Consider the following 26977-nt stretch of genomic DNA (forward strand, 5'->3'; position numbering starts at 1 on the left):
AATATTTTTTTTTTTTGTATATCGAAAATAATTCAGATTTTACTTTTATTTCTGACTAAAGACTTTGCAATTCAGTTTATATAATTCTTATAAATATTAGACAATGTAACAATATTTATTATAATCTATTTGAAAACATTCAGTATTCCCCGAACATATCGTTACGGTACGGGAAGTTCCAGCAATTTGCCTTAAGGCACGATGCCATATACCCCACTAGTTTTAACTTTAATTTGTAGGGAATCCTAAGTTCTCAACTTTCACATCGAATAATATAAATATTTGTTGATAGCTTTACTATTAATTTCTATACTACATTTGAAATTTATAGTCTATTATATTTGTTTAAATCTAATTGATTACTATGAAAAGATAATAATAACAAAAGTCGTTAATTAAATTAACTATTAATGAAAGTTAATTTATGAATAAAATTAGTGTGTTCTAATAGAGACGATCAGACTTAGCACATAAAAAAATAATTTGATTTAATGTTGTTCTCAGAACTCAACCTTATAATTTAATTAATTTTTGCATAAATGACATTAAAGTAAGTCTAACTTTTATTATATGTAGCTCATTTACATACCCTCAAATTTTATGTATTTGATAAGTCTAATAAACAATAATGAACAAATATTGTTAGAATATAATACCCTTAGGTAATAAACACATATTTTAATTATATACTGTAATTCAATTAATAAAATACATGTTTTCAAACCTTAATAAATAAATATAAATCTATATGTAATATCGAAAAGAAAGTTAAATTCCATCCTTTCTATAATTTGCTCCAAAGTTTATTGAATCATAAGTAAGACATCCAATATTAATATAGCTTAATAATTTGCAAGACTTTACGGTCATATAAAATATCATAAAGCATATAATCTGATAAAACCCAGAAATTATGAAGATTTGAAATAACAAGCTTATCAATTAAATTTGAACAAATATAATAGACTATAAATTTCAAACGTAATATAGAAATTAGTAGTAAAGCTATCAACAAATATTTTATGCATGAGAAATGCGATATGTTGTATGATGTGAAAGTTGAGAACTAAGGATTCCTATAAATAGTTAAAATAATATAGGTTGTAAAAGATTTATTTATGATATAAATAACACCTCTGGGCTAGTGTTAAGACTAACTTATCTTATACGATTTTTAAAGAGCTTTCACATACAATAGAGTCATTACAACCCATCAAATTACAAATATCACATTTTACTATTTATTTAATATATTTCTCATATTGTAAAACTGAGTTTACAATCATTAATTATGTTCATATACATTTTGTTAATTTAGCAGATTATTTTTTTTATAATTTATAGAAAAGAAAATAAAACTCTTAACCCTTGTATTAGCATTTATAATTGAAATAATTTATAAATAAACGTGTAGAGTTTTATTTATGTATGATAAGAACAAAGAGACCAAAAATTCAATGTTGAGGAGGCTCTAATTTTTAATTAATGTAAAAATAATATGACCTAAACAAACATTGTTATCCTCTACACTAATTCTTAAAAAAATAATAATGGTAAAAAACCCACCGCAGTTTCTTTCATGTAAACAGAACGCATACAGAAAGTTCAAGACGTGCTTTGTAAACCCAATGACATTTGAATGCATCTTATTTTCTCCAAAACTTTCGTTACAATGCCGATTTTACAGAACGTTAGTTAAAAAATAAAATCATTATTAGATTATTCTGAGCTAGATTTGGTCATTTTTATAACGATCGCTCTAAATTTCTTTATTACAAAGTGATTTATGTTGGGTCTGTGCACCTTCCTCACCATAAACGTCTGCGGTTTGTGATCAACCGCAAGGTATGGAAACTAGTTGTGATGTATCATCAGTCGATACAATTTTAAATCTTTGTTTTTTCCTGAACATGTAAACTTTCTGATATTTGTTTAATAGTCAGCTTACTCGTGCTTATATAGAAATCGTTGAATTTCAGCACTACAACTCTATCATATAAAGTTATTGGATAAAACTTGTACTAATGCAATAAACTAAGGTCGACTATTACAAAAAATTAATGAAAATTAATATTATGGTTAAAGCCCGTTAATGTATTAAGTGAGTAATAGTAGAGATGACGAGAAAAATAATTATGAAAAAAGAGAAATAAGCAAAATAATTTTAGAGAATAAAAAAGCATTTTAAACATAAATCATTGCGTATTAATTTACATTGTTTACAGCATGGTAAAAGTATTTATCTCACTTTATTTTCTGCTTAATTTAATTTATTCAACAATAAATTTAAACGCTTAATTTGAACACGATCATTTTGAACTATCTTATCTCTGAATCAAGTGCAAAAGTGGAAACAAGCGCTCAAACTCAGTGAGCTATCGAGCTATATTAACCCTTTCCACTCGGATGCCAAATTACATATAAATTTCGCAATTCGCGAGTGGAAAGGGTTAATAATAAACATTGTACGTATTGCGCACGGTCTCTTTTTCAAAATTTTAGTTAATTTTTATAACTAAAATTAATTAAATAATAAAGAATTCTCATAGAAATATGATATTTTAAGGTGTTCGGTTTGCCCATCAACTATATCACCATGATAAGTTTCATCAAAATCTCGGAAGAGTAAACCTGAGGTTTCCCTTGTTAACGATCATCAACATTATATAAAAGAAGAAAAAAAAAAGAATTACTAGATAGTAATACTAACTAAAAGGCTTGCTATATTGAGAACCTTTATATTCTTTATAATTGTTTATCTATGCCTTTATCTTTATATTTAGTACTATCCTACATAGTAATAATCACTAATTTTGATCAATAAATTTAAAAAAAATAAATTCTCCAAGATGATAGAGATAACTACTTTGAAAGACTAATTTCTTGCCGCAACAGACACTATAAAAATTTTAAATTTGAAGATATTGTTTTCGCATAAGCAGGAAGACTATTGATACAATAAAATATTGAATCAGTGTGCAAATACCTGAATGAACTCTTCCGAAAAAAAGTAGAATGACAAAAATGCAATGCTTTGCAAGATTGTAGATTTAGAAAGAAGAAAATTATATATGGCAAACTTCAAATTAAAATCCGAATAACTAACTAAAAAGAAGAGTTTTATGGATAGAAAGATTGGAATTAATAAAAAAAATCGTAATTGATGTCGAAGAATTTGCACTAGTTTATTCAACTATGAAAATATTTCGATACAGATCGTATGCCTATGAAATTGTTAGTTCATTCTTGAGATCATGAGATCTTAAAGAGAATTTTTTAAAATATTAATATAAAAAAATATTCAAATTTGTAATTGATGCCGCAGTATTTGTACAATTTTATTCAACTATCAAAATATTTTGATATTGATCGAATGCCTTTAAAATTGTTAGTTCGTTCTAGAGATCATCAAATCTTCAATTTTCAAGATAATTTTCTGTTATGTTTATCTTATGACTATCTAGTGATGAATCGATAACACTTGTTTAATTGCTTCAACAAAGCAGGAATACCAGAACAAATTAAGGACATGCTTCGATTTTACAACTTCTACCTATTTTAATCAAAATTGTATCTACCAATCCTGATCATCAATTCGCCACCTGCCTCTGTCGTTTTGTTTTCGACGTCGGTTTGCGATTAAAATTTCACGGGTGATCGCATTTTCACGAGAATCGTTATCGGTTCATTGCTTTTTTAGTTGCATCACACATTTGTAGAATTTTCACAGTTGAATTATCTTTAAGGTTAGAAATGTCCGAGATTATGTAAACAGTGCGTTGAAAAGCTATCCGGTATAAAGAATACTTCACATTTTTGCGGAGAAATTGGATTATGATTGAAAGGAATGCATCGATCAAAATATATCAATCATATGTAAAAGTTCAATTGCACTTAGTCAGATAATCGATTTGCTGCATGTAATGATAATCAGATCTTTGATAATTATGAAATCAAACAGTATCAAGTAAGCTATGCCTAGAATGTCTTTGGTACATTACAAAATTGCTGAAGATTACGTAATTAATTAGAAATAAATTAAAAATTTTCGAATCAGGTGCATGTATGAGTCTGAGTTAGTCTAAAGGTCTAAACTATTAAACAATGGGTTTAAACGGAATACTTGAGTTTAAACCTCTCTCGTTTTAACTTGAATTTTTACTTGAAAATATAGATGCAAATATGTTTTCAGTTGAAAATTGGAGCCTATTTTGAGCACTGCGGTGTGAAATGGCAATAGGAAACTTCTCACACTATTCTTCCTTAATCAAGTTGCCATCGGGCAGTACTACCAATTAATTTTCATTATGCTTAAATAACAAAAAATGAAAGCAATTAGTTAAAACGTGGTTTAAACCAGGCCAAATCAAAATTTTGTTCCCAGTATTTTTTTCCTAGCCCTTGTTTTCATATTTTGTTTACCAGAATTTAGAAAAACATGTAATACAAAAGAAAATTATATGGAAGTATACAGTATAGAATATTTATGTTTCACAGAGCAACAAAAAACCTTGCCAAGCAAGTAAAGCTACTTATTTTATTTTAAAATCAAATAATTTTATTGTCAATGTATTATAAAAGTGTGACGCATATATTATTTGATAAGCAATTACATAAATATTTAACACAATTGGTAAACAAGTTAGTAAAAGTTATTGAACCAATATAAGTAATGAATTTATATGTATTTACCACATATGATAGCAAAAAAATGTTATAAAAATCAGTTGGAGTCAGAAAATATTTACAGTATCATATAAAAAATATTATTTCAATTTATTGAATAGTTTGTTATACACAATAAATATTAAATATGTTATTATAATAAGCATATCAAGGACTACCAGACCGCGGGATTCCTAACAAAACTTTCTGTTTTATTTATTGTTATTTTTGATTTGTTGATTTATATTATTTATGATAACTTATTTACAAATTGAGAGTACTGTCGTGAAATTCTAGATTTTATTTTCAATGTTATCACAATCAATAATACCTAATTAATTAGATTAAACGTGTTCGTTACAGATTAGATTCCTTGGTAAGAAAAACCGATAAAAAAGCTTTAGATTATGTGAAAATAATCAACAAGGGAAAACTGCCCTTGGTACAAGTTTTATATATTATTAGTGCACAACAAATTTATGTAGGATTTTTATGATATGTAGATAACTTTCTAATTGCTTTTTTTAATAAGAATAATCTGATGAGATTTATCCCAATAATATATATTTTAAATACACAAATTTTTGGCAGGCCTTTATATTTTTCGATATAATTTATCGTAGTGTCTGGTTACTTTAGGAAAGTAATTCCTATTAAAGAATGATGTAAAATTCATTATTTTTTTTCTTTATATTTCCCGTAGGAATCGTTCAAATAATAGTAATCGTCCAAGAATTAAAAATGAAATCTTTGTACCTTCAATTTATGTTTCTAAGGTTTCTAAATATTTTGGCATACCATAGAAAAATAACAATTGATGTGTGTGTGTGTGGATAAAATTTTTCATCCATGATTTCTGGCGCACAAATCAACCTATTTGTATGATTCGATTTCTAATGATAGGAAGACGTGGTTATTAGTTTTGGGCAAAGACAGGTCCAGCCGTTCCGGAAATACGGAGCAAAAAGTGTAGAAATTAAATATTCGGTTCTTGACTCACTTGTCTAGTCGTTTTAGAGATACGGAGCAAAAAGTGCAATGATTAGCAGTGTTTGAGGGAACAGAGAATCCGATAAAAATGATCCAAAATACATTTGATTCGTATTGACGAGGAGACGTGCGGATTAGTTTTTTGTTCAAAGGCAGATCCAGTAGTTTCGGAGATAGTGAGCAAAGTGTGAAAAAATACCAGTTATTGAAATTCCTCGACTATATCATTCTGGTACGGAAAGTTCCTGCAATTTGCCTTGAGGCATGATGCCAAGCACTGCTAGTTTTTTTTTGTCAGAACAAATGCCTGCACTTTGAGTGGCGCTTCCAATTTAAATGTCCCACCCTATACTTGAACTTAATCTTTGTATGTAGTATTAGCTAAAACACTCAAAAACTGTCACATGGTCTTATTACTTTAGTTTCAGTCATTGCTTATGGATTCAGATGCTTGTGGATCAATATCTATACGTGCCTTCAACGCAATTCTCCCTACACTCGGAGATCGATCAGCAATTGTGCCCGAAGGCAAATATTTGTCTGTTGGATCTTGGATGCTTTCTCTGATGACATTATGCATGTATCTCCTCTATCCGAGCATCTTTCACGCGAGTACCTTACCTTATACTTACCTTATACTTGGCGATCGCTAATTGTCAGCCGACAGCCGAGTCGATGTCTGTTTGTTTGGCGTTTTATTAGATCCAGTCAACAGTTGGAAATGTATAATTGATTGATCCATTCATTCTCCACTAGAATGAGTATCTCGTTAGAAAGCACAGGTACTTCGTATTGGATAAGTTTATGTTTAAATCTTATTTCTTACGGTGTCATAAAATGAAAAGTCATCAAGGTATTCAGATAGTTATTGCCGTTTGCATTTCATTGAATTATGTGGAGTCCCTTTTCTTGATATGTCGGAGTCGATCAATCAATTCTCGATTAGATACTACAGAGTTCGCAATTAAAATGAGTGTATTTGATTTGTTTGAAAATATTAGGTCGTTTCTAATATAAGCATAACCTACTTAGCATAGTCATACTGTATCATTCTAAAAAATATGGATCAATAGAGAGCAAAATGCATGAAAGACTAGAAGACTACTGTACTTTTGCTTACGTAGTTATAGAATTTATTAAAACTGTCCTTCGATAATTCAGGTTGTTGGGTTATAATTAAACCCTTGTAGCTGTGGACTGTATTAAACACTGATTTGTTTGTATATTATGTATTTGTTGCTAAGTTATAATGAAAGATATATTTATTTTTATTTGATTATTTACATGTCGTTAAGCGGACTTTACTTTTAGAAGTAAACCACTAGTTCAATTAAAACACTCCGCTACCCCCTCTACCAGAGGTAGCAACCATTCCGTGTAAAGCTTAATGCCTTGAAGTTTGTCATCTTCATGGCCAATATAATAAAACGAAAAGACATCCGAACAACATGGGTTCAAAGAAAGGGTCATGTGTCTTGAATTAAAATGTGAAATGTTTGAAAAATATGAGAATGACGAGGATGTACCACCATTGATATGTACTGCGTTTAAACAGAAAGGGCGTAACTCCAGCTTAGGGCCTTATAATAATTTATAAGCATCTTTCTGAGATCTAAAAGTTTGTGGATGAAAAACACCCTGAAAAAGTTGCAACAGTTCGAACATGACAGTTGTTCAACGAAACATGTCTAACTCATTTCAGCAATATCATGTCTGGACAGGGAATAACTTAATAAATAAACTAATATATAGTAAATTTATTTTTAATATTTAGAAAACTTAACAAAAACCACAGTGCTGGAACAAATTAACGGTATTTCAATGTATTTATATGGAAAAAGTGCTTCGAGATACGAGCGATTCGACATACGAGCATGGTTATGGACAGAATTAAACTCTCATGTCGAGGTACCACTGTATTTAATAAGTTTTAGGTATTTTTACTATAAAATAATATTGTTGCTTCGATTGTTAAATACTTAATGTAAAATCATTTTTCAAAATTTTATATAATCACACAGTTTAAAGTGTTAAAGGGTAAAAATGTAGGATTTTGTTCCAATAAGTTAGGTTTATATTATTGCTCATTCAAAATAAATTTAACAATCTTTACATTTGTAAATATATATAATATATAATACAGTAATAATGTATTATCCACGGATATCAGTCGAATATTCATTAATTAACATATAGGTACAACATCGAGACTTGACCTACAATTTCGAATATTTTTTTCTACTACACGTCTACTCAAAAAAGTTTCATAACGAGCAACTCAACTTTTAAAATTACTGTATAATTTACAATTAATAAAATAATCATATTTCGTCTTTCATATTTAAAGCAAAAACTAGATTTTATTGACGTGTCGAATAAGAAGGTAGATACAAGTGAGTGAATGATATTTATCTGCAAAATAATCGTTAATTCTTAAGAATAAATTGCTTACGTTTATTTTCAAATAAATAATAATATATGTGGCATTCAATAACCTTAAGTTTTTCACTTGTCTTTGAAGAATACTTCAAGGCAAATCAATACCGATAAATTTATTTATAAAATACCAATTGTATGAGAAATCAAAGAAAATAAATAAAAGAATACGAATAGCTTGTAACATTAATAATTATAATAAAATAAATTAATATATTATTAGAATATGCCAAGAAAAAACGAATTTCTAGTATAGTAAAAATGACAAATTTTTGTCTGTATTTAATTTTTTTTACAATTTAAATAAATAATCATTTATATATGATCTACTCCTCATAAGATGAGATGAGAAAGACAATAAATAAATATATATTATCTGTTACACCTAATTCTGAATATCTATTACTGAAGTAAAAAATTTAAAATATCATTGTTATTACCTAATTCTCAATGGTTTGAAAATATATATACACTTTTGTAACCGCCAAACATTTAATTTTTTTTACACTTTACGAAATGTCTATAATGGCGTATAAATACCAAATTAATAATTTTAAAAGATCAAAAGATAACTAATGAGTATATTTACAAACAATTTGGAACATTAACCATTTATCATATGGAGAATAATCATTAAGATTATCTCTCATATTCGTCAAATGACATAATAATATGAGTTGCCTAATAATACTTCATTAGCAGAATCACACGATAACTCGTAACTGCTGTTATAATCATTATAGACCACAAGCTAATGAAAACTTTGCTAAATAATAATAGAAATACTTCTACAATTATATTTTTAGATGTAAAAAAATTTAAAAATAGATAAAATCAAAAATAACTAAATTTGGCAATATCAAATGGCATTCTACATTCCTGATTGTTTCGATCTAAAGACTCGATATATCACTTTATCACTTTAGTTTCTCATTATTTATTTAAAGCTTTTAACATTAAAATAAATCATTTTAGCTGTTTTTGTAATAATAAAGAGGAATAAAATTTGCAATTAATTTAAATACCACATTTTTAAATATTTAATGATGGATAAATATTAAAGATAAGAAAACTAATTAGGATAATAAATTATCCAAACTAATCCAACTGTAACTCATCTTAAGCTATTTTTAATGGTTTAAAACTTATTTCCAATAATTTAGGTCAACAATTTTTCATTTCATTTCAAGCTCCTTATTTTTCTCACTATGTCAATCACTGTATATAAATGATATAGTAATATTTGAGAAGACTAAATAGTATACAAGTGCCTAGTAAATTATTCCGTTCAAATATTCAATTTATATATGATTTCATCCTCTCAAATATTTCTATTGTAAGTTTTCTCTACACATTTTGAACCATTTCCAAAGAGAAAATCTTTATCCCTTAATTTTTCTTTAGAAATTGCTTAAGATGAGTGAGAAAACTCTACACTAAAATTTTTTGAGAACATAAAATTTAATATATCAAATATTGCAATGCCATTTAAATACAGTAATTGCCATAGAGAAGAATTTAAATATTAGTACAATTGAAAAAAGAACCCCATTCTACTTATTTGTTAAATTATAGTTACACGATATAAGTATAAAACTAAATTTCATCCTTAATAAATATTTGTTGTTGCAAAAAATGTGCCTGCACCTCCTCGGATATATGATCAGAGTTGCGTATTGTGTGTATTAAAAGAGCAGCAAAGATAAAGTTTTCAAACTAATTGTAAAAGTTGGGAATTTTTTTCCAAGCACTAAACTTTATTGTCCAGATCATTAAGAGCAGAACACTCAGGTGGTGAAATATAACATTACCATCACATTTTTTCTTGACCAAAATTTCGAGTGCCATATCTTGAACTAGCAAAGCATAAGTATCGTATGAGTTAAAGAAATTCTTTTAACTAGACTGGTTTATCACAAATTTTGAATTTGCTCTGCTTTTCTTCTAAGTATCAGAAACATGACTGTTCTTATTTAAAAGCTTTCTTTTGCAATGTTTAAGTTCAGACCCGCAGTATGATGTCCACTGGAATAGCGCAATAAAGGCTCATTATCTCCAAAGAGCTCGTGTAATAATTTGTAGACAGATTGCAAATAGCCAAATTCCGTTTCACGTTCAAATGTTTCTCACACAAACTGTGTAAATTTTTAAATTACCCGCTTAGCTAATATTTAGAAAACTTTACGGAGTCGTTTAAACAATCATTATTTAAGCGACTCCACGGATTGTTGTTACAAAAGTAAATTCAAGGTGAACAAAGCACGATGCTTCAATAAATCGAGTCTATTACGATAGAACTTTAATTATATAGGTATCTTGCGCAAAACAAGCATGCACGTTTAATGTTAAATGTTAGGAAAAAATAGTATTTTAGACGCAATTCGTGGTAATATTAGACAGTCGATAAACTGTTATTTCAACTTGTTGGGTATTAATGAATTCAACAATATTAAACATAATTGGAGAATGTAGTGTTTCGAGCAACTCATTTTGTTATTATTATTATTAGTGCTCTGAATGAAAACAAGTCCATGATATATAGACTACGCATTTTTATCCAAGTGCTATCCCATGTTTATATATCGTTTTTATACACTATTTATGAAAATCCTGCCTACATCACTTCTATGTGGAAGCTATATTGTCCTCTTCTGTCGAATTCGTATATTTTCTCTTCTTATCCAAGTGATCATTTGTATTATTTTCGTACATATCATATTCAGTCCTGGTACTTTTCCTTCAATAGCTCTCAAGCTTCCTTTCCTTTAAAAGCATACCACTCCCAATTTTTTTTGTAATTGTTTGAATAGTAATGTCAACTGGCAAAATAAATGCCTTCATATCACTAATCTTACTTATGCCTAATTTTGAGGAATCAGCAAAAATGACAATTTTGCTCAGAAATCTATTATATATCATATATTGAAAAAAAAAATATAATCCCTATATAATCCATATAAATGTGAGCAATATAAGCAATTTACAAGAGTAACTGCATGAATCTCCAATAAAAAAAATATTTTGTGAAATTATGAAAAAATATATAAATTTGAAAATTACTATTCTTGTGTGAGGTTTTCAGTGGTTCCAAAGTGATAACAATTTATCCATTTTTTATGCAAACAAAGCTGTTAAAATCATCAAAATGATACATTTTGTACCAAAGTGTGGTTTAAGTGTTTTTAACACGTATATAGCTTAGGAAATAAAGTGCAGTAAACAAAAAAAAACAAATGGAAAAGTCTTATATTTCTACAAAAAATGATATCCTAAACATTTCATATACAGTTAAAAAATGAGGTTATATAAAAAATATTCCTGATTTTAATTACTTATAGAAGATCACGGTCATAGCATAATTAAAGTAATTAATATTTTAACAATGAAGATATTCAATTACATCATTCATTAGCGAAATTAATTTACGATGATCTATTATTAAATATGGAGAGTTATTTAATTAAGTCGCATTCATATCGTTAGAATTGAAAGGTAAAGATGTCCAATTCGGCTTCTCAGTCAAGGTTTCATATTTTTCTGTCAACAGGTCAAAACCAGTGAAAACGTCATTGAGAAATGTTTTGATAATTGTAAAAATATGCAGAAAGAGTCTTGGAACCATATGTTTACAATAGCAAAAAAAATCTAGGGACATAGAAGCTGTTATGGTGATTTTACTTAATTACGGCTCTTTATCAGAAGCAATTCAACTTTTGGCCAAAAAAATTTTTTTTACAAAATCAATTATTTGTTAAAGCAAGCAGAAAGTTCTTTGAATCATTTAAATCGGACGCTTAGTTCTCTCAAAAACTGCCATTTTTTGCACATTTAGCTCTGTATCTTCGAAATGGCTGGGCCTTTTCGCCCAAAAACTAATCATCTCTTCTCCCAATCATTACAAATTGAATGTCTTTTAGATCATTCAAATCGGAAGCTCCGTTCTCTCAAAAACTCGATTTCTATTTTCTGCACTCTTTGCTCTTTATTTCCGTAACTGCTGGACCTGCTTTTGCCAAAAACTAATCAGCTCATCTCCATTATCAATAGGAATCGAATGTTTTTTGAACCATTCAAATCGGTTGATCCGTGCGCCCGAAACCGTGACTGGAAATTTGTATCCATACATACATACACACACACACCCATTTTTTCTGAAGTATGCCAAAATGTTCAGAAACCTTCAAAACGTCGAGAAATGTAAAAATTTTCAATTTCGATTTTCGGCCCATTACAATAACTTACACTACGGGAAGTTAAAAACTATCAACTGTTGGGTTATATCCATTTGGTGAATTTTTTTTATTGATGTAGAATTTCCTGGTAAGCTTGAAAGCTTGCATTGTCAGGTGAGCTAATATATTGCAATCTATATTTCCTAAATTAATTTCATCATCTAAAAAAATAGTTTCTCTGATCTCGAATACTTTCTCCCTCACATACTTCATGGATCTCCAATAAAAATTCTATTTTGTAAAATTATAAAAAAATGTAGATTTGGAATTTACTATTCTAGTGTGTGGTCTCCATAACAATTTGTACCTAATGATCAAAAATATACTAAACCAGCATAAAATACCAATACTTCTACTTTATTTATTCATGCAGATACCCCAAAAATCTACACCTATACAAAACACATGGCACAAATTTCTCGTTACAATTTTCTACAGCCGTAAATTAAATTACAAATTCCATACGCAGCCTGATTCGATTATTTTGGGAGAGGATCATACGCCTCTATGAATATTAACAATACCGTTACTAAATTTATGATGCATAATTTGATATTATTACGTACACTGGGGTGGCGGATGTTATTTTCAACAACTATTATAAATAGGGCAAGTCAGGGGTAGTAATTGTAACAGAAAATAAGGGATATTCAAGGGTGGTTTCGCATATGCATGAAAGTAGATGTAACATTTTGGAATATATTGTTTTGATTAGTAAGAGTAATTCAGAGTGAAAACTTGAGATGGCATTTTGTCTTATTAGAATGCCGAAATATTAGGTTGTACGTTATAACTAACATAAGTAAGCGTGGTTTTTAGCTTTAGATAGTTTTTTTTATTTGAATTTTTAGGTTTTCTGACGTGGTCCAAATGTAAAGTACCTTCTGTTATTAGGTAATAGGAAAGTTATCTGTCTATCAGTAAAAGAATATTTATTAGAATATCGAAATATTAGGTTGGGAACTAAGTAAGTTCGGTTTTAGCTAATAATTAGATAGTTTTAATTGAAGTTTTAAGTTTGCTGACGTAGTCCAAATATAAAGTACCTTCTGTTATTAGATAGTAGGAATGTCATCTGTCTATTAGTAAAAGAATTTTTTGATCGATTGGGTAGTTTTCGTTTGGCATTCATTGAAAAATAAAATATTTTGATCTTTTATTTCTGCAAAAGTAAAAAGGCATCTTAAGCTTGCAAAAATTTATGACCTATTTATGGTGAGAATGCCTTTAAGAAACAGCACTATTAAAATTGGTTTGCCAAACTTCGTTCTGGCAAATTTTCACTCAAAAATGAAAAAGACTCTGGTCGTTCAGTTGAAGTTGATTTCAAAGGAATTGTCTATTTTACTTCTACTACCCAATCGAACCATAAATTATGATGTTATACATTGAATAACTAACGAAATTAAACAAAGGAGTTCAAGAAAAGCAGCCTAAATTGACGCTGGTTTATTGCATTATTGACATCCCATATCATTGGCCTCTCTGGCAAAAATTATTGAAGCTTACTTGGGATGTTTTACCACATTCACCATATAGATTTGACCTTGTACCTTCTGATTACTTTTTGTTTCGTTCTTTACAAAACCCTTTATGGTGTCAAATTGTACCAAATTCAATTTTTTGCTAATAAAATTGAAGTTTTATGAAACTATGATATAATGAAGCTGCTTGAAAAAGTCATTTATCAAAAGGGATAATGCATTAAAGTATAAAGTAATTTATGGGCCAATTATGGACCGTAAAACAGATTAATGTTATGGCAACGCTATGTTACGCTGCTTTTTTATATAAAATGGTACTAAAAACTGTTAAAATGAAATGACTGATATAGTAAAAATTTATAAACTTTTATGAAGTTTTATGTAAATGGAACATAGTGACGCTGCTTGAAAAAGTCATCTGATAAAAGGGATAATGCATTACAAAATTAAGTAATTTATGGGCCAATTCTATCGTAAAACAGATCAATATTACGACAATGCTATGTTACGCTGATTTTTTATATAAAATGGTAGTAAAAACTGTCAAAATGAAAAGACTGATTGCGCAGCAAATACATAGCATTTTGACAATTTAGTACCATTTTATATGAAAAATGCAGCATAGCATTGCCATAACATTGGTCTATTTTACGGCATGATTTGCCTATTAGTTCCATGAAAAAAGCACTTTGATTTGATTTGACCTAATAAAAATCCATTCTTACTTAGTTGCCAATCTGATAGTATGTGAAGAAGTATGCAATCCAAAGTTGGATATAGCCAAGGCCGGATTTAGAAATTTGGCGCCCTGGGGCATATTTTTAGAATTATTCAAATCGGTTGAACTGTGTTCCCGAAATCGTGAACGATAATTTGTATCCAAACACACACATATACATTCATTTTTTCTAATTGTAAGATATGCCGCAAAAACGCAAAAATTTTCATTTTCGTTTTTTTGCAATTATGTATTATAACTCACTACGAAAATTTAATAATATAACAAAATACTCTTTGTTATTCTAAAAATAAGGCACATTCGACGAACTTTTTAACTTCTCGTAGGATAAGATCTGAAGAATATATTTTTCTTAGACTTTCAGCTCGTTTACGAACCTCTCTATTTACCAAATAGCCGTATTATATTTTATAAATATATTTCTTGAAATAAAATTGTCATTAATAAGGTGACCATACGTCCAAGATTGGCCGGGACAGTCCCGATTTTCCGCCTTGTGTCCCGTTTTTTTATAAAAGCAATAATTGTCTCGGTTTTAGGTGTTTTGTCCCGGATTGACTATTTTTAAAAATAGTTTAATTGCCGATATTTTTTTTAAATATACATCAACTAGAAAATTTCAACCAAAAAAATGTGCATATAAGTTTTTAGCTCATCAACAACCCCCTCCCCAGCCGCTCTCCCACACATTCTAGTCCGTCCCGGATTTCATGCAAAAAAATATGGTCACCTTATTATTAAGAAAAATCAGTTAATTATATTATATCAATTTTTTTCTCAATTTCTAAATTTTGGCGCCCTAGAATATTTGCCGCCCCTGGGCAATAGCCCCGACTGCCCCTACTGTAAATCCAGCACTGGATATTGACCATACCTGGTGCAGTTATGCCACTGCACACGAGGTTTTCGTTTACCTGGTGGAAATCTACTTGCCCAAAATAATTTGTTTACATAAATCTCAGTCAATCTCCGTATGTGAATTCAAATAAGCCTCCAGCCGTCGGTTTATTAGGTCGAATTATCCGGTTACGATGTGAGACCGATGTCTTACATAGGTCGCGTGTGTGAGCATTTTTCGTGCGTGTTTTGCCTTCGTAAATATATGAGTTGTTTACATTGTCTGTTCGCCTGTTTGTCTGTCATTTTATTTATTGAATTTTACGAGCGACCTGTCGCGCTTAATAACAAGAGTAACTGCACACATTACCTAGATGTCACATAGAAAGTTCGGCCGGAATCGGAAGATGTTCCAGTTGAGGAAACGCAAATGAGAGGACGGTGATACATGGATTTAATGTAATTGTTCATATCTGTGTTTTAAATGTAACAATATATTGATTTCTAACTATAGTAAATGAGTATTGAGTGTGAGAAATAGGTGACTATGAATGGGTGACGTTTGTCTAGCGGAATTTAAAACGTTTTACAAATGGAATCCATGGAAAACATTTAGTACGCTATTAAAGTTGACTAGTTGCAAAAATACACAATTTTACTTCTATTCGAGTTCTAGTATATATCATATTAAGAAGAATTTATTTATAAATAACTTCGCGAAAAAAATGAAATTTTATTGTCACAGAATGCAAATCAGAGATTCTTCATCTTTATAGACCATGCTTCACCATAATACTTCTAAAAATTGTTGTATTATCATAAGAAGTTTAAACAATAGATAAGCTATATCAATTTTTTTAAATTGTTATTATTTTAATCAAAGTGTAAAAGCCTATCAAAAAAGTAATTCAAGTTGAATAATCTTTATTATTTTACTGAATATATATTTTATTAATAACTAGCTGTACCCGATCATGCGTTGCTAAAAATAAGAGAGTTGGATGAAATTAATGAAGGACCCTCGATGAAATTAATTTGAGATCTCAATTGAAATCTTTCATGAACATAAAAATCTCAATCGCAATCAATGGTGTAATTACTATAATAATTTCTTGTGAAATAGAGGTTTATGGTAAAAGGGTGAAAATTTACGGTTTTGTGATTTTAACTTCCCGTAGGGCGAGTTATAATAATCGCAAAATAATTGAAAATGAAAATGTTTATATATCATTACTTTTTAGAGGTTTCTGAACAATTTGGCATACCTTAGAAAAAATGGATGTATGTGTGTGTGTGTGTGCGGATACAAATTTTCGTCGACGATTTCGGGAACACGGTTCAACCGATTTCAATTATTCAAAAAGCATTAATAAGGAGACGTGCTGATAAGTTTTTGGCATGGACTTGTCTAGCCGTTTTTGAAGATACGAAGCAAAAATTGTCAAAAACGGTAACTCAGTTTTTAAGAGAATGGAGCGTCCGATTTTAATAATTCAAAAAACATTTTACTTGTATTGATTATTTGGGAAGGCAGGTCTAGCGGTTTTGGCAATCTAGTAAAAAAAGTTGAAAAAAATGCCATGCAAATAAATCGCGGAATGAAAAATGATTCGGTAATTATAGCCCACAACAACATCTTCGCTAAAATTCTTTGATATTTCTGCACATTTTTGATATTTCTGCACAAAAAAATAATTTTCAAAAATTCAAAAATAACACCTGAAACTTTTTCTTATCCTTGGATGATTTTTATAAATAGACATACCAACATCAGATGTTCTGAAACTGTCATAAGCCTAACTCCCACAAATCCATAGTCATTAAAATTACAAACATGCATAGAACAAATTCATCACCGCTCTAACACTTGTTTTTCAATTCATGTCAGGTTGTTAGATCATATATTAATTTTTCGAACTGCTTCCGACGTACCTTGACCGTGATTCTCTATATGACATATATTACTAGAACAACAACCGTTTAAATGTAACATTACAATACTATAGATGTCTTTTAATCGATAAGAATTTCAAATAGTTATAGATAATAGAAATATTAATTTGCATTGCTTTCACATAATAAATTAAATTATTCTAATATCCATAATATAATTAATAGAAACCAATGGATTAGAAACTTAACTTGAATAATAACTTATGTACTTGTTAATGAGTTATTAGTATAAATTATGAGCATAGCTGTCTGGAAACTTGATAAGTAAATTATAATCCTTAACTGTTACCATTTCCACAGGCTTTTTTTTGTTTTAAGGTATGCTGATGAATGCAAGTGAAAATTGGCTTGCGGTTTTATTGCCTTTACTTGCACTTCATACTTTTTAATAAATCCATTTATTTTACGTCTTTAGCATTTAAAACAGTATTTTTGAAACGAGTCATATTTGGTATTAAATAAAATAGATTTATAGAAAAAAATTAATAAGAATAGACATTTTCTTTTATATTGAATTTTATGTAAACAATATTTTACTAAAATATTATATTTATTTAAAAAGTGTAAAACCCAGTATAAAATTAGATTGTAGATTATATCTTAACATACTTTACTTCTCTTGGGTTGTTTTAAGTTTTAAATAAAACCCATAATATTTTAGGTTCCCATTCGATTAAATTCTATTTCAATAAAATTAAATTTAAATTCTTTAAAAACTTCCCTAAGCCATTCCATAGAACTCGACAAGAATTCGCACAGATTTTTTTTTAGCGATGATCGGCTTACCGTTTCTTTGCAAAGCAAATGAATGCAAGAAATGACGATTTTTTATTGAAATTTTGCACAGTAATAATATTAATTATCTACACTAGTATACTTATTTTTTTTGTCATACTATCACTGATTTAGTTAGAAAAAATTAACAAAGCTTGGATTAATAAGCAACACTCTTAGGACATACACCGTATAACTTCCCTCAAATCCAAATGCCACTTACACCCAGTTTAATATGTATTTTACTTGCAATACAATATTTTTTGTATCGTGTTTCGTGGTATGTTATGGTAATTCCATAATAAGCTAGATTTTGATAAATGTATTGTATCTTCAGATAATATTATTACATTAATGCGCATTTAGGAATTTGAAAATTATAAATTGATTGTGGTAATTAAGTAGAAACACAATATTCCAAAACAACGATCATAGAATTTTAAAAGCTCAAGATAAATGCAACATATATGGGCTTATTAAGTAGGGTTAAAATATATAAACATGCTCAGAAATGAAAAAAGGTTTTGACAAGTTTAGTTTTCAAATAGGCACGAGTTGATCATGAAGAGAAAAAAAACAAAAAAGGCTGGAGTTTTTTAAATTATGTAGCAATAAAAAAATTTGGACATATAGCTTATACATTAGAAATACTTAATTGATGTGATTAATTGAAAATTTAATTAAATCAACATATGAGAATGAATATGTAACTTAATGCAACAGTTTCCAACCTATTCATAAAGTATCCTCCTTAATTTTTCAACAACCTAATTTATACATACTTAACTGATATTATAATTCATTTATCAGACTATATAGATAAATATAACATATCGAAATATATACAAAATTCATTATTTAATCAATTATTTTTTTAAATCATATCAACGCTTTTGTTTAATTTTTTTCAACAACCTTGTGCCTCCCTGAGGGACCCTTCCCACAGGTTGGGAGCCACTGCTATAATGATTATACATATTATGTTTCGTCTGGACCGCCATGCCGCCTACCACACCTTTTTCAATACCCACACTGTAGTTGGAGCTCTTGCAAGCAAGTCAGGGGAATATATTATGCATCGATAACGAATGAGCTTTTTAAGCTCCTCACATCCACTACAGATTAACACGACTACATTCATAAACCACAAAGCCACACATTCACAATCTAGCTCACGCGAACGGAAATACGTATTTATTGATTTTACATTAGTCACCTACATTCAGAATGTAATGGGTTTTATCCCTGATTGTACTCGACCAGACAAACAAGGAAAAGCTCACTGACGATGAGTGAGATATTTTCATTAATAGAATAAACAATGACGGTGCAGAATTCTGAGTAAGGTTAGGGTTTACCTCTTATTGTAAGATAACATAAATGTACCAGGGGGGCCAATTCTCCGATGAAATAGAATTGTTGTGGCAACGCTATGTTGTGATAAGACAGATTACAAAAATGTATAGAAGTTCGTGATCCACCGAGATCTATTAAAAATTATACTTTGTTTATATTTAGATATATTTCTGATAATGGCTATATCAGATCGCTTAAAATATGGTAAGTAGTTTAATTGCTGTATATTTAAATTATATAATACGATGTTAAGATTTATAGATGATATGTTATACAGTTGAAATAACACTTGTTGCATAGTTAAATTTTGAGTTTATACTTGTTACTTAGTTGAAGTTTGAATTAATAAGCACGTTTGTTAGATGAAATTTCAGATATTACTAAATTAGAAAGATTTTACAATTTTAGATTATTTTTCTGATCGGTTCGTTTTTGTGGATTCAAGCGACATCCCATTACATTTTAGACCAATCAGGTATTAACCGGTGATTCCAGGGTACGTGGAATTGAACCGGGTACATGGGATTATATGATTAAAAGGTGATTAAAGGTTCTTATAAAAATGGATTAATGGTATGATAATAGATTTAGGGACAGGATGCATGACAATTAGAAATATTATTATATATTTCGAAATTCTATAATAAGGGATGAGGGTTTATTATTGCTATCCTGTATGAAGAAAATGAAATATAATAATATTATTCCATTAGACCAGGGTTGAGTAAGGCGTTAACAGCTATGTTACGGTCCTATCTTCGTATAAATTGGTGGTAAAAACTGTAACAATGCTATTTATTTGCTGTACAATCTAGCATTTTATACATAAAACCTAGCCTATAAACCGCACAAACATTAAATAACAATTTTATCATAAGTGCATATTTCTAATGTGCCCTTGATAACGCACACATGAAGTTAGGTTTTAGATGTTACAATAATGTATATTTCAAAGCTCTAAAGAATTACTGTAAAGAAAGGAAAGCTGAATCAAACCCATATTGAGACAGTAAATAAAATTTTAAAAAATCCTGACAAGAACCAAAAGCTGTACTTTTGTTTTTAAATTATTTTACAAAAAGAAATTTCAGATATATAGCTTAGAAATACCTAATTGATGTGATTACTTAAAAACTCAATTAAGACTACATATGAGTATGAAGAATATTAACTTGAAAGTATAAAGCAGTGGTTTCCAACCTTTTCATTCTGCACCCACCCCAGCCTGATTTTAAAAAATGATGATCTACAAAGTTTGATCAGTAACACCATAATAATTGCAGATCTCTACCAACAAAAATCCCTTTTTAAATATTTTATTACTCGTTTAACTATTGCAAAAAAAGGAATTATCCTAGTAATCGATTATTCTTGTTCCCTTAGAATTCTTTTAAATGTAGATAATAGTATTAATCGAATAAAATGACCAAATATTAAATTATGTTTAAAAAATCAGTAATATTACTATTATAACGCATTTTTAGAAAATATTCGTTTTATATATATATTCTGTATTTATTTTATCATTAAATTTGAGGAAACGTAGAATTGAAATAGATAATTTTAAGAATAGAGGTTTTTGATTGGATTTATGGTATGATATGGAATGGTATGATATGATATGGAATAATAACATTAGATAAAAAAAAACAATAATAATAATAACATTAGATATAATAATATAAATAATCTATATAAAATTAAAAAACCGCAATAAAGAAGATATCATAAAAGCATTTAACGTTAAAAAAAAATAAGAATATCATTATCAACCCAAGTTGACTAAATGTTCAGGATAAGTATTCGCAGAAGTTATTTAAAGGGATAACTTCTTCTAGACCAAGAAGTTATAATTTATTATCCAAAAATAAAAATAACACAAAAGCTCAAAATGGTGTATAAAAATAAGGTGACTTAATTTGTGAACAAAGTTTATAAAATAAAATATCAAGAAGAAAAGCACAAAAAAATGTATTATCCTTGTTCTTAATCAGTGACTCAATATTTTGAATATTATATGACTTCAAAATTACGGGCAGAATGGTAAATTTTTGATTATAAAGATTTGATTCAAGTATGATTAGAATATTATGAAATTTTAATTAAAATCATATATTCACTTATAGCCGCCTCACGTAAAATGACGTGAATTGTATCGCTTGATTTAGAACCATATCAAGGAAACTAAAATTTGAATATTATGAAATTTCATTTTGTTTTTGAAAATTTCATAGACAATTGATATTTTCATAAAACGTGTTGAAAATCGAAACATTATTAAAAATCTATTACTATTTTACCACCACCAAAACAATGTTTTAAATTCTATCTTACTTGGTCGTCGTCGTCATAATCGTCTTTCAGTTCAGCAAAACGATATCCTGTAGCGTTATCATGAACTTCACTGCTGATAGGACTGTTACGGCCATCACTGCTATTCGGATCGAAGTTGTATGACGCGGGTCTCGATAGCATGGGACTGTGATCGTGGGATAAAAGTAAAAAATAATAAAATAAATAAACATTAACAATAATTTAAATCATAAATAATAAACACATTTTGATATAAGTAAACATAAGATGCTAAGTGTTTAAATAAATTAATAAAAACATAAAAGTATAATTGTATAAGTTGGATCAATTGAGTTCATGAAAGAACATGTTGGATTTTTTATGTACTAATTGATTTTTTGTTAAGAGTTAAGATAATTTGGATTAAGATGTAAAATAATGATATGCAGTATAAATTTACTACAAGTCTTCCAGATTAAAAATAACAGGTTATGGATTACATATGTAAGAATTAAGGATTAGAGAGGTACATAATTGCTAATCGTTCATTGCTCATCATAACATATGTATTACCAATGATAGTTTTCTATATACTACAATGTAACAAAAATATATAATACAATAAATAATTTATATTAGAATGACTTCTTTTAACTCCATGATTTCAGATAATTGAGATTATTAAATATCTAGGACAAAAACTCTTATACAATCGGAGTTGTTATATCCAAACGCCCTTCAGAATAAATGCAAATGACATACTTGTTCTGGAAAATAATATAATACAGCCCTCTGTAATATTATCTTCTTAATAAATCTTCTAAAACATTAAACGCCTTTCATACTATCGAGTTTAATTATCGAAAACTGATTATGCAAACAGAATATGCAAAAAGCTTCCATTGAAATGCAGTGATGTTATACAATCATATAGTATTACGAGTATTACAAAGTGACTGAATATTTAACAAAAAAAATATTAGAAAAGTGCCACTTAACATAGTTTTTACATTTCAACTCATGTCGAAAAATAGTTGATATAGTTATACTTCATCCCCTATAAAATAGGTTTAATTAAGCAGAACATTACATTTTATTTATTTAGAATCTACGAATTTTATCTTTCTTAAAATACATAAATCAGTAATAAAGAAGAAACTGAAAATGTATAAACAATATTTTAAATTTAATTTATAACTTCTATCTACCACTTCATATAAGAAATTTGATAAAAAATACAAATTTTCAAGTAGAGAAACTGAAATGAATTAGACATATTCTGGAAATCCTTAGAATATATTGATATATAAAGAGAATTAGTTAAGAGTTTAAGAGTTGAAATATAATTTTGTACACAACTTTCTAGGCGCATATGGTTTAAAAATAGTTGATTCTATTCTGTAGTCTTTGATCGATTCAGGGGCCAATTCTCCGGTAAAATAGACCATATCATAGCATTGTCATATACTGGAGAATTGGCTCCTCTTTTTTTTTAATTTAACGTACTGTTTAAGCCCTAAAATACTAATATGCTACCAATGAGAAAAACTTTGATCTGTTAATTTTAGATGCCAAATATTCTGAATGTTCAAAACTTCCATTGAAATAAAAGACTATTAGTAAAAATAAAATCCAAAAGAGAAAGTGAAATTGTTTTTAACATAATGTTAAGGAGGCGTCCACATTAATCACGTGTGGTTTTTAGGGAGAGAGGGGGTTTGACAAAAAATCACGAAATATCACGTGGGGGAGGGAAGAGGTATAGTAAGATATCACGTGTACAAGTATTTTTTTAAAAAAAATCTAGCATTTTTAAAAAAAATTACTTTATTAAAAAAAATTACACACGTGGTGTTTGGTTGGAGAGGGGGGGGTTAATTTTGAATATCACCATGTATCACCAAGGGAAAGGGGGTCCAAAAATCCTCAAAAACCCGCTCACGTGATTAATGGACGCTCCCTAAGAAGAAGTTAACACAATAAGTATAATTTATCCGTAATAAAAATGTTAAATACATCACGAATATTTTCTGAAAACAATCACCATTAGGTACTGTCCAGATCTTCTCTGAAAGTACTTCCAAACACAATTGTGGTTTCTTTATTTATTAACGATACGCGATCTTATGTCCCAGGTCGGAGATGAATAATTCAAGAAGACAATGAAGTTCATTCGCTAATTCTTGAAACAAATGTAAATGTGTATCCTGGGACATCGATTTCAATTCGCAACAATACAGTATAAATCCAGCAAACGACTTTGTTGCAGAGTTCAATGCGATGCAATACTTTCAGAAAACATAACATTAAACAATACAAGAAACACAAATTAGCTTCGTGACGAACAAAATACGCAATAGGTATAATATGCTAAGTAACAATATATTCGTCATGCAAAATCATTAGTGTAAAATAATGTACATATTAATATTTTAACATATACCATCTAGACTGCGATTTTCAACATCGGTGGTAATGGGTGCTAACTTCGCCTAAATATCTTAAAAATATCGCTGTATCAGGCTTCTGGGACAGAAGATTATTGGTTTTATTCTGCGAAGTTTTGTTATTTATAGTAAATAAACAAAATTAGTAAAACATATTGTATGTACGTGTCATATGTACATATTTATTAACGGATTTGATCAATATTTTTACCAAAAATAACCCGTTATTTTTTGGATATACTGTTCCCAAAAAGCGTAAAGTTGAACTCTTATGGATAAGTTGGTTCATTTCATATTAGCTTCTTAATATATCAACAAGCTTTTTGCAGATAAAGGGTGGGTGTCTAAAATATTCGAACTTTACATTTTCATTTTACGTTTCATTTAAGAAAATCAAAAAAAAAATTGATTTATGTAAGATAAAAAATAATATCTCACATAAATAATTAGAACCTTAAAATATTATGGATTTGCACAGATAATCTTAGGAGTAACATGTTCAAACTTTCGATTGCTGAAATGATATTTGACTAAAACAATCGAAGTCTTTGAGTACAAAATAATACATTTGAAAAAATAATCTCCCCCAAAATGTTAAAAAGAGCTTAAACTAATAAAATGCGGAGAAAAATCTAAACAAAGTGATTGACCCACATCTCTGATTAGAATATTTAATTAGACAGAAACGCCGCGATGCAAGCATGCATTGCGTGCTTCGTATTTATATTAGCCGCATCAATAGTCAGATCGTTGATGAAAAATTTATAAAACTATATTACTATTAAAAAATATTATCTACGATTTGAAAGAAAAATGCATAAGAATGTGTAAGTATTGTTATTGATTTTCACTTGGAAATATAGATAACAGTATAGATAAAATTCTCCAAATGAAAATAATATGAGTTGATCGGATGGAAATTGGTAATTCAAAAAAGTCAGTACCTAGAACTCATGGCATTCTAAGGACGAATTGCTATTTAATATGAAAAATTATAATATAATAAAATATCAGGTAAAATAGAAATCTAACATGGCGTTATTATGACAACACTACGGTCCAATCTTCATATGAATTGGTAGTAAAAACTATATATATGCTGTGTAGTCTGGTGTTTTACATATAAAATAATAAATGTATCATAAATGCATCATTACAAAGTGCCCTTGGTAACGCATGCGTGAAGTCTGGTTTTATGTGTAAAATGCCTAATTACAGCAAATACTTAGCATTTTGACAATATTTACTACCTAGTTATATGAAGAAAGGACCGTAGCATAGCGTTGCCGTGACATTTGTTTTTTACCAGACAATTAGCCCTTACTATTTTTATATATACAAAACAAGACGCTATTATGTCCTTTTCTATTCTAATTGAAATACGTCCGGAGGTCTTTGTAATTCATCTTCAATTTACACAAAAATTATGCTCTAAAATAATTCCAATAAGATATTAATAACAATGTGAAATAGTAACACGTAATTGTGCCATCTAGGATCATAACGCAATATGCCGCATCAGGTAATTAGGTCGGATGATATTACAACTTGGCAATACGCCCCTTTCTGCCCTCTATGCCCTAATTATCACATTTCAATTTGAACCATAAATCCTTCCTCATCTACATCCCAGATTAGTGACTAAATGTATAAGTTATAAAAGTGTAAACTGTTTCATTTATATTCAAAAAGCATAAATCTGCAATATTGGCACAACTTTATATGTCATAATATTGAACAGCAGTAAAAGTGAGACCAAAAGGTCCATCAGCTCTCTACTTGAATCTTTAATGTACATTACACATGTACATGTTTCATAATGCATTCGACACATGCGAGCATTAAGTCGGTAGCCCTTTGTGATAGATCGTTAGGCAACTGCGATGGAATGAAAACGATCTCTTAACCCCTGACCTGGCCTAACCCCTCACAGTTTGATTGTAGGAATACACGGATAGTGACTCAATATACTCCTAATGAACAAAGAAAGGAAGTAATTTGTACCTTTGGGCGCTAACAAATAAAAATTAGAGAAAATGCCTTTTAAAAAAAATCCACAGCAAATTTTGGAGCTGATCTGCCAGAAAAAGGTACATCACCACTTTGCAGAAATTGCATCACTGAATCTACGATATCACATTTTTGAACTGGAAGAGGAGTAGCAGAAATAACATATAAAATCAATAAAATGGTATTTCAACAATAATTGACATTTACCAAGAAGGAACCTGATCAATGTGTATCACCACTAGGGTGGTCCTTAATATGGACAATTTCGAATTTCTTGCTCCCAAAGGCTCAAATGGTTCCAAATTGATAAAAAACAATTCTCTGAAAGTTTTAGCTCTTAATATTAACTTTTAGATGGGAATAGCATGAAAAAATTTTTTTAGGTATGACTTGGCGACAAATGAATTAAAAGTGAAATTTCGTTTCATTTTTATTGAAAATTCGACGCTCTGCAAAATTTTTGAAAATTGTTTGGTTCTATTTCCATACAAAACTTTGATTGAATTGCGCTCTATCTAAAAGACAATATTAAGAGCTAAAACTTTCAGAGAATTGTTTTTTTATCAATTTGGAACCATTTGAGCCCTTGTGAGCAGGAAAATTCGAAAATGTTCATATTAAGGACCACCCTAATCACCACAAATTTGGCCAATATCCACAAATTCAAACAAATCTAATTTAAAATAAATGTATTTATTGACCTGAATAGAAGTGAGATTTGTTAAAATTGATTACATCTGCAATTTATCAGATGCCAATCAA

General features: G+C 29.0%; 1 protein-coding gene across 4 annotated transcripts in view; it reads right to left on the reverse strand.

Annotated features, from left to right (window-relative positions):
- The window catches only part of LOC113385359 (disheveled-associated activator of morphogenesis 1), a 340934-nt gene that overhangs the window by 267690 nt on the left and 46267 nt on the right, over positions 1 to 26977 (reverse strand). For all 4 annotated transcript variants that reach the window (XM_026623204.1, XM_026623202.1, XM_026623203.1 and 1 more), the window contains one exon: positions 21801 to 21945. In XM_026623204.1, the coding sequence (XP_026478989.1) occupies positions 21801 to 21941 (141 nt within the window). In that variant the 5' untranslated portion in view covers positions 21942 to 21945. The remainder of the gene's footprint in view (positions 1 to 21800; positions 21946 to 26977) is intronic.

This window comes from Ctenocephalides felis, unplaced genomic scaffold (genome assembly GCF_003426905.1).
Source record: "Ctenocephalides felis isolate EL2017-DRISC unplaced genomic scaffold, ASM342690v1 CF-g0.4_SCAFFOLD_03571, whole genome shotgun sequence".
In the NCBI taxonomy this organism is placed as follows: Eukaryota; Metazoa; Arthropoda; class Insecta; order Siphonaptera; family Pulicidae; genus Ctenocephalides; species Ctenocephalides felis.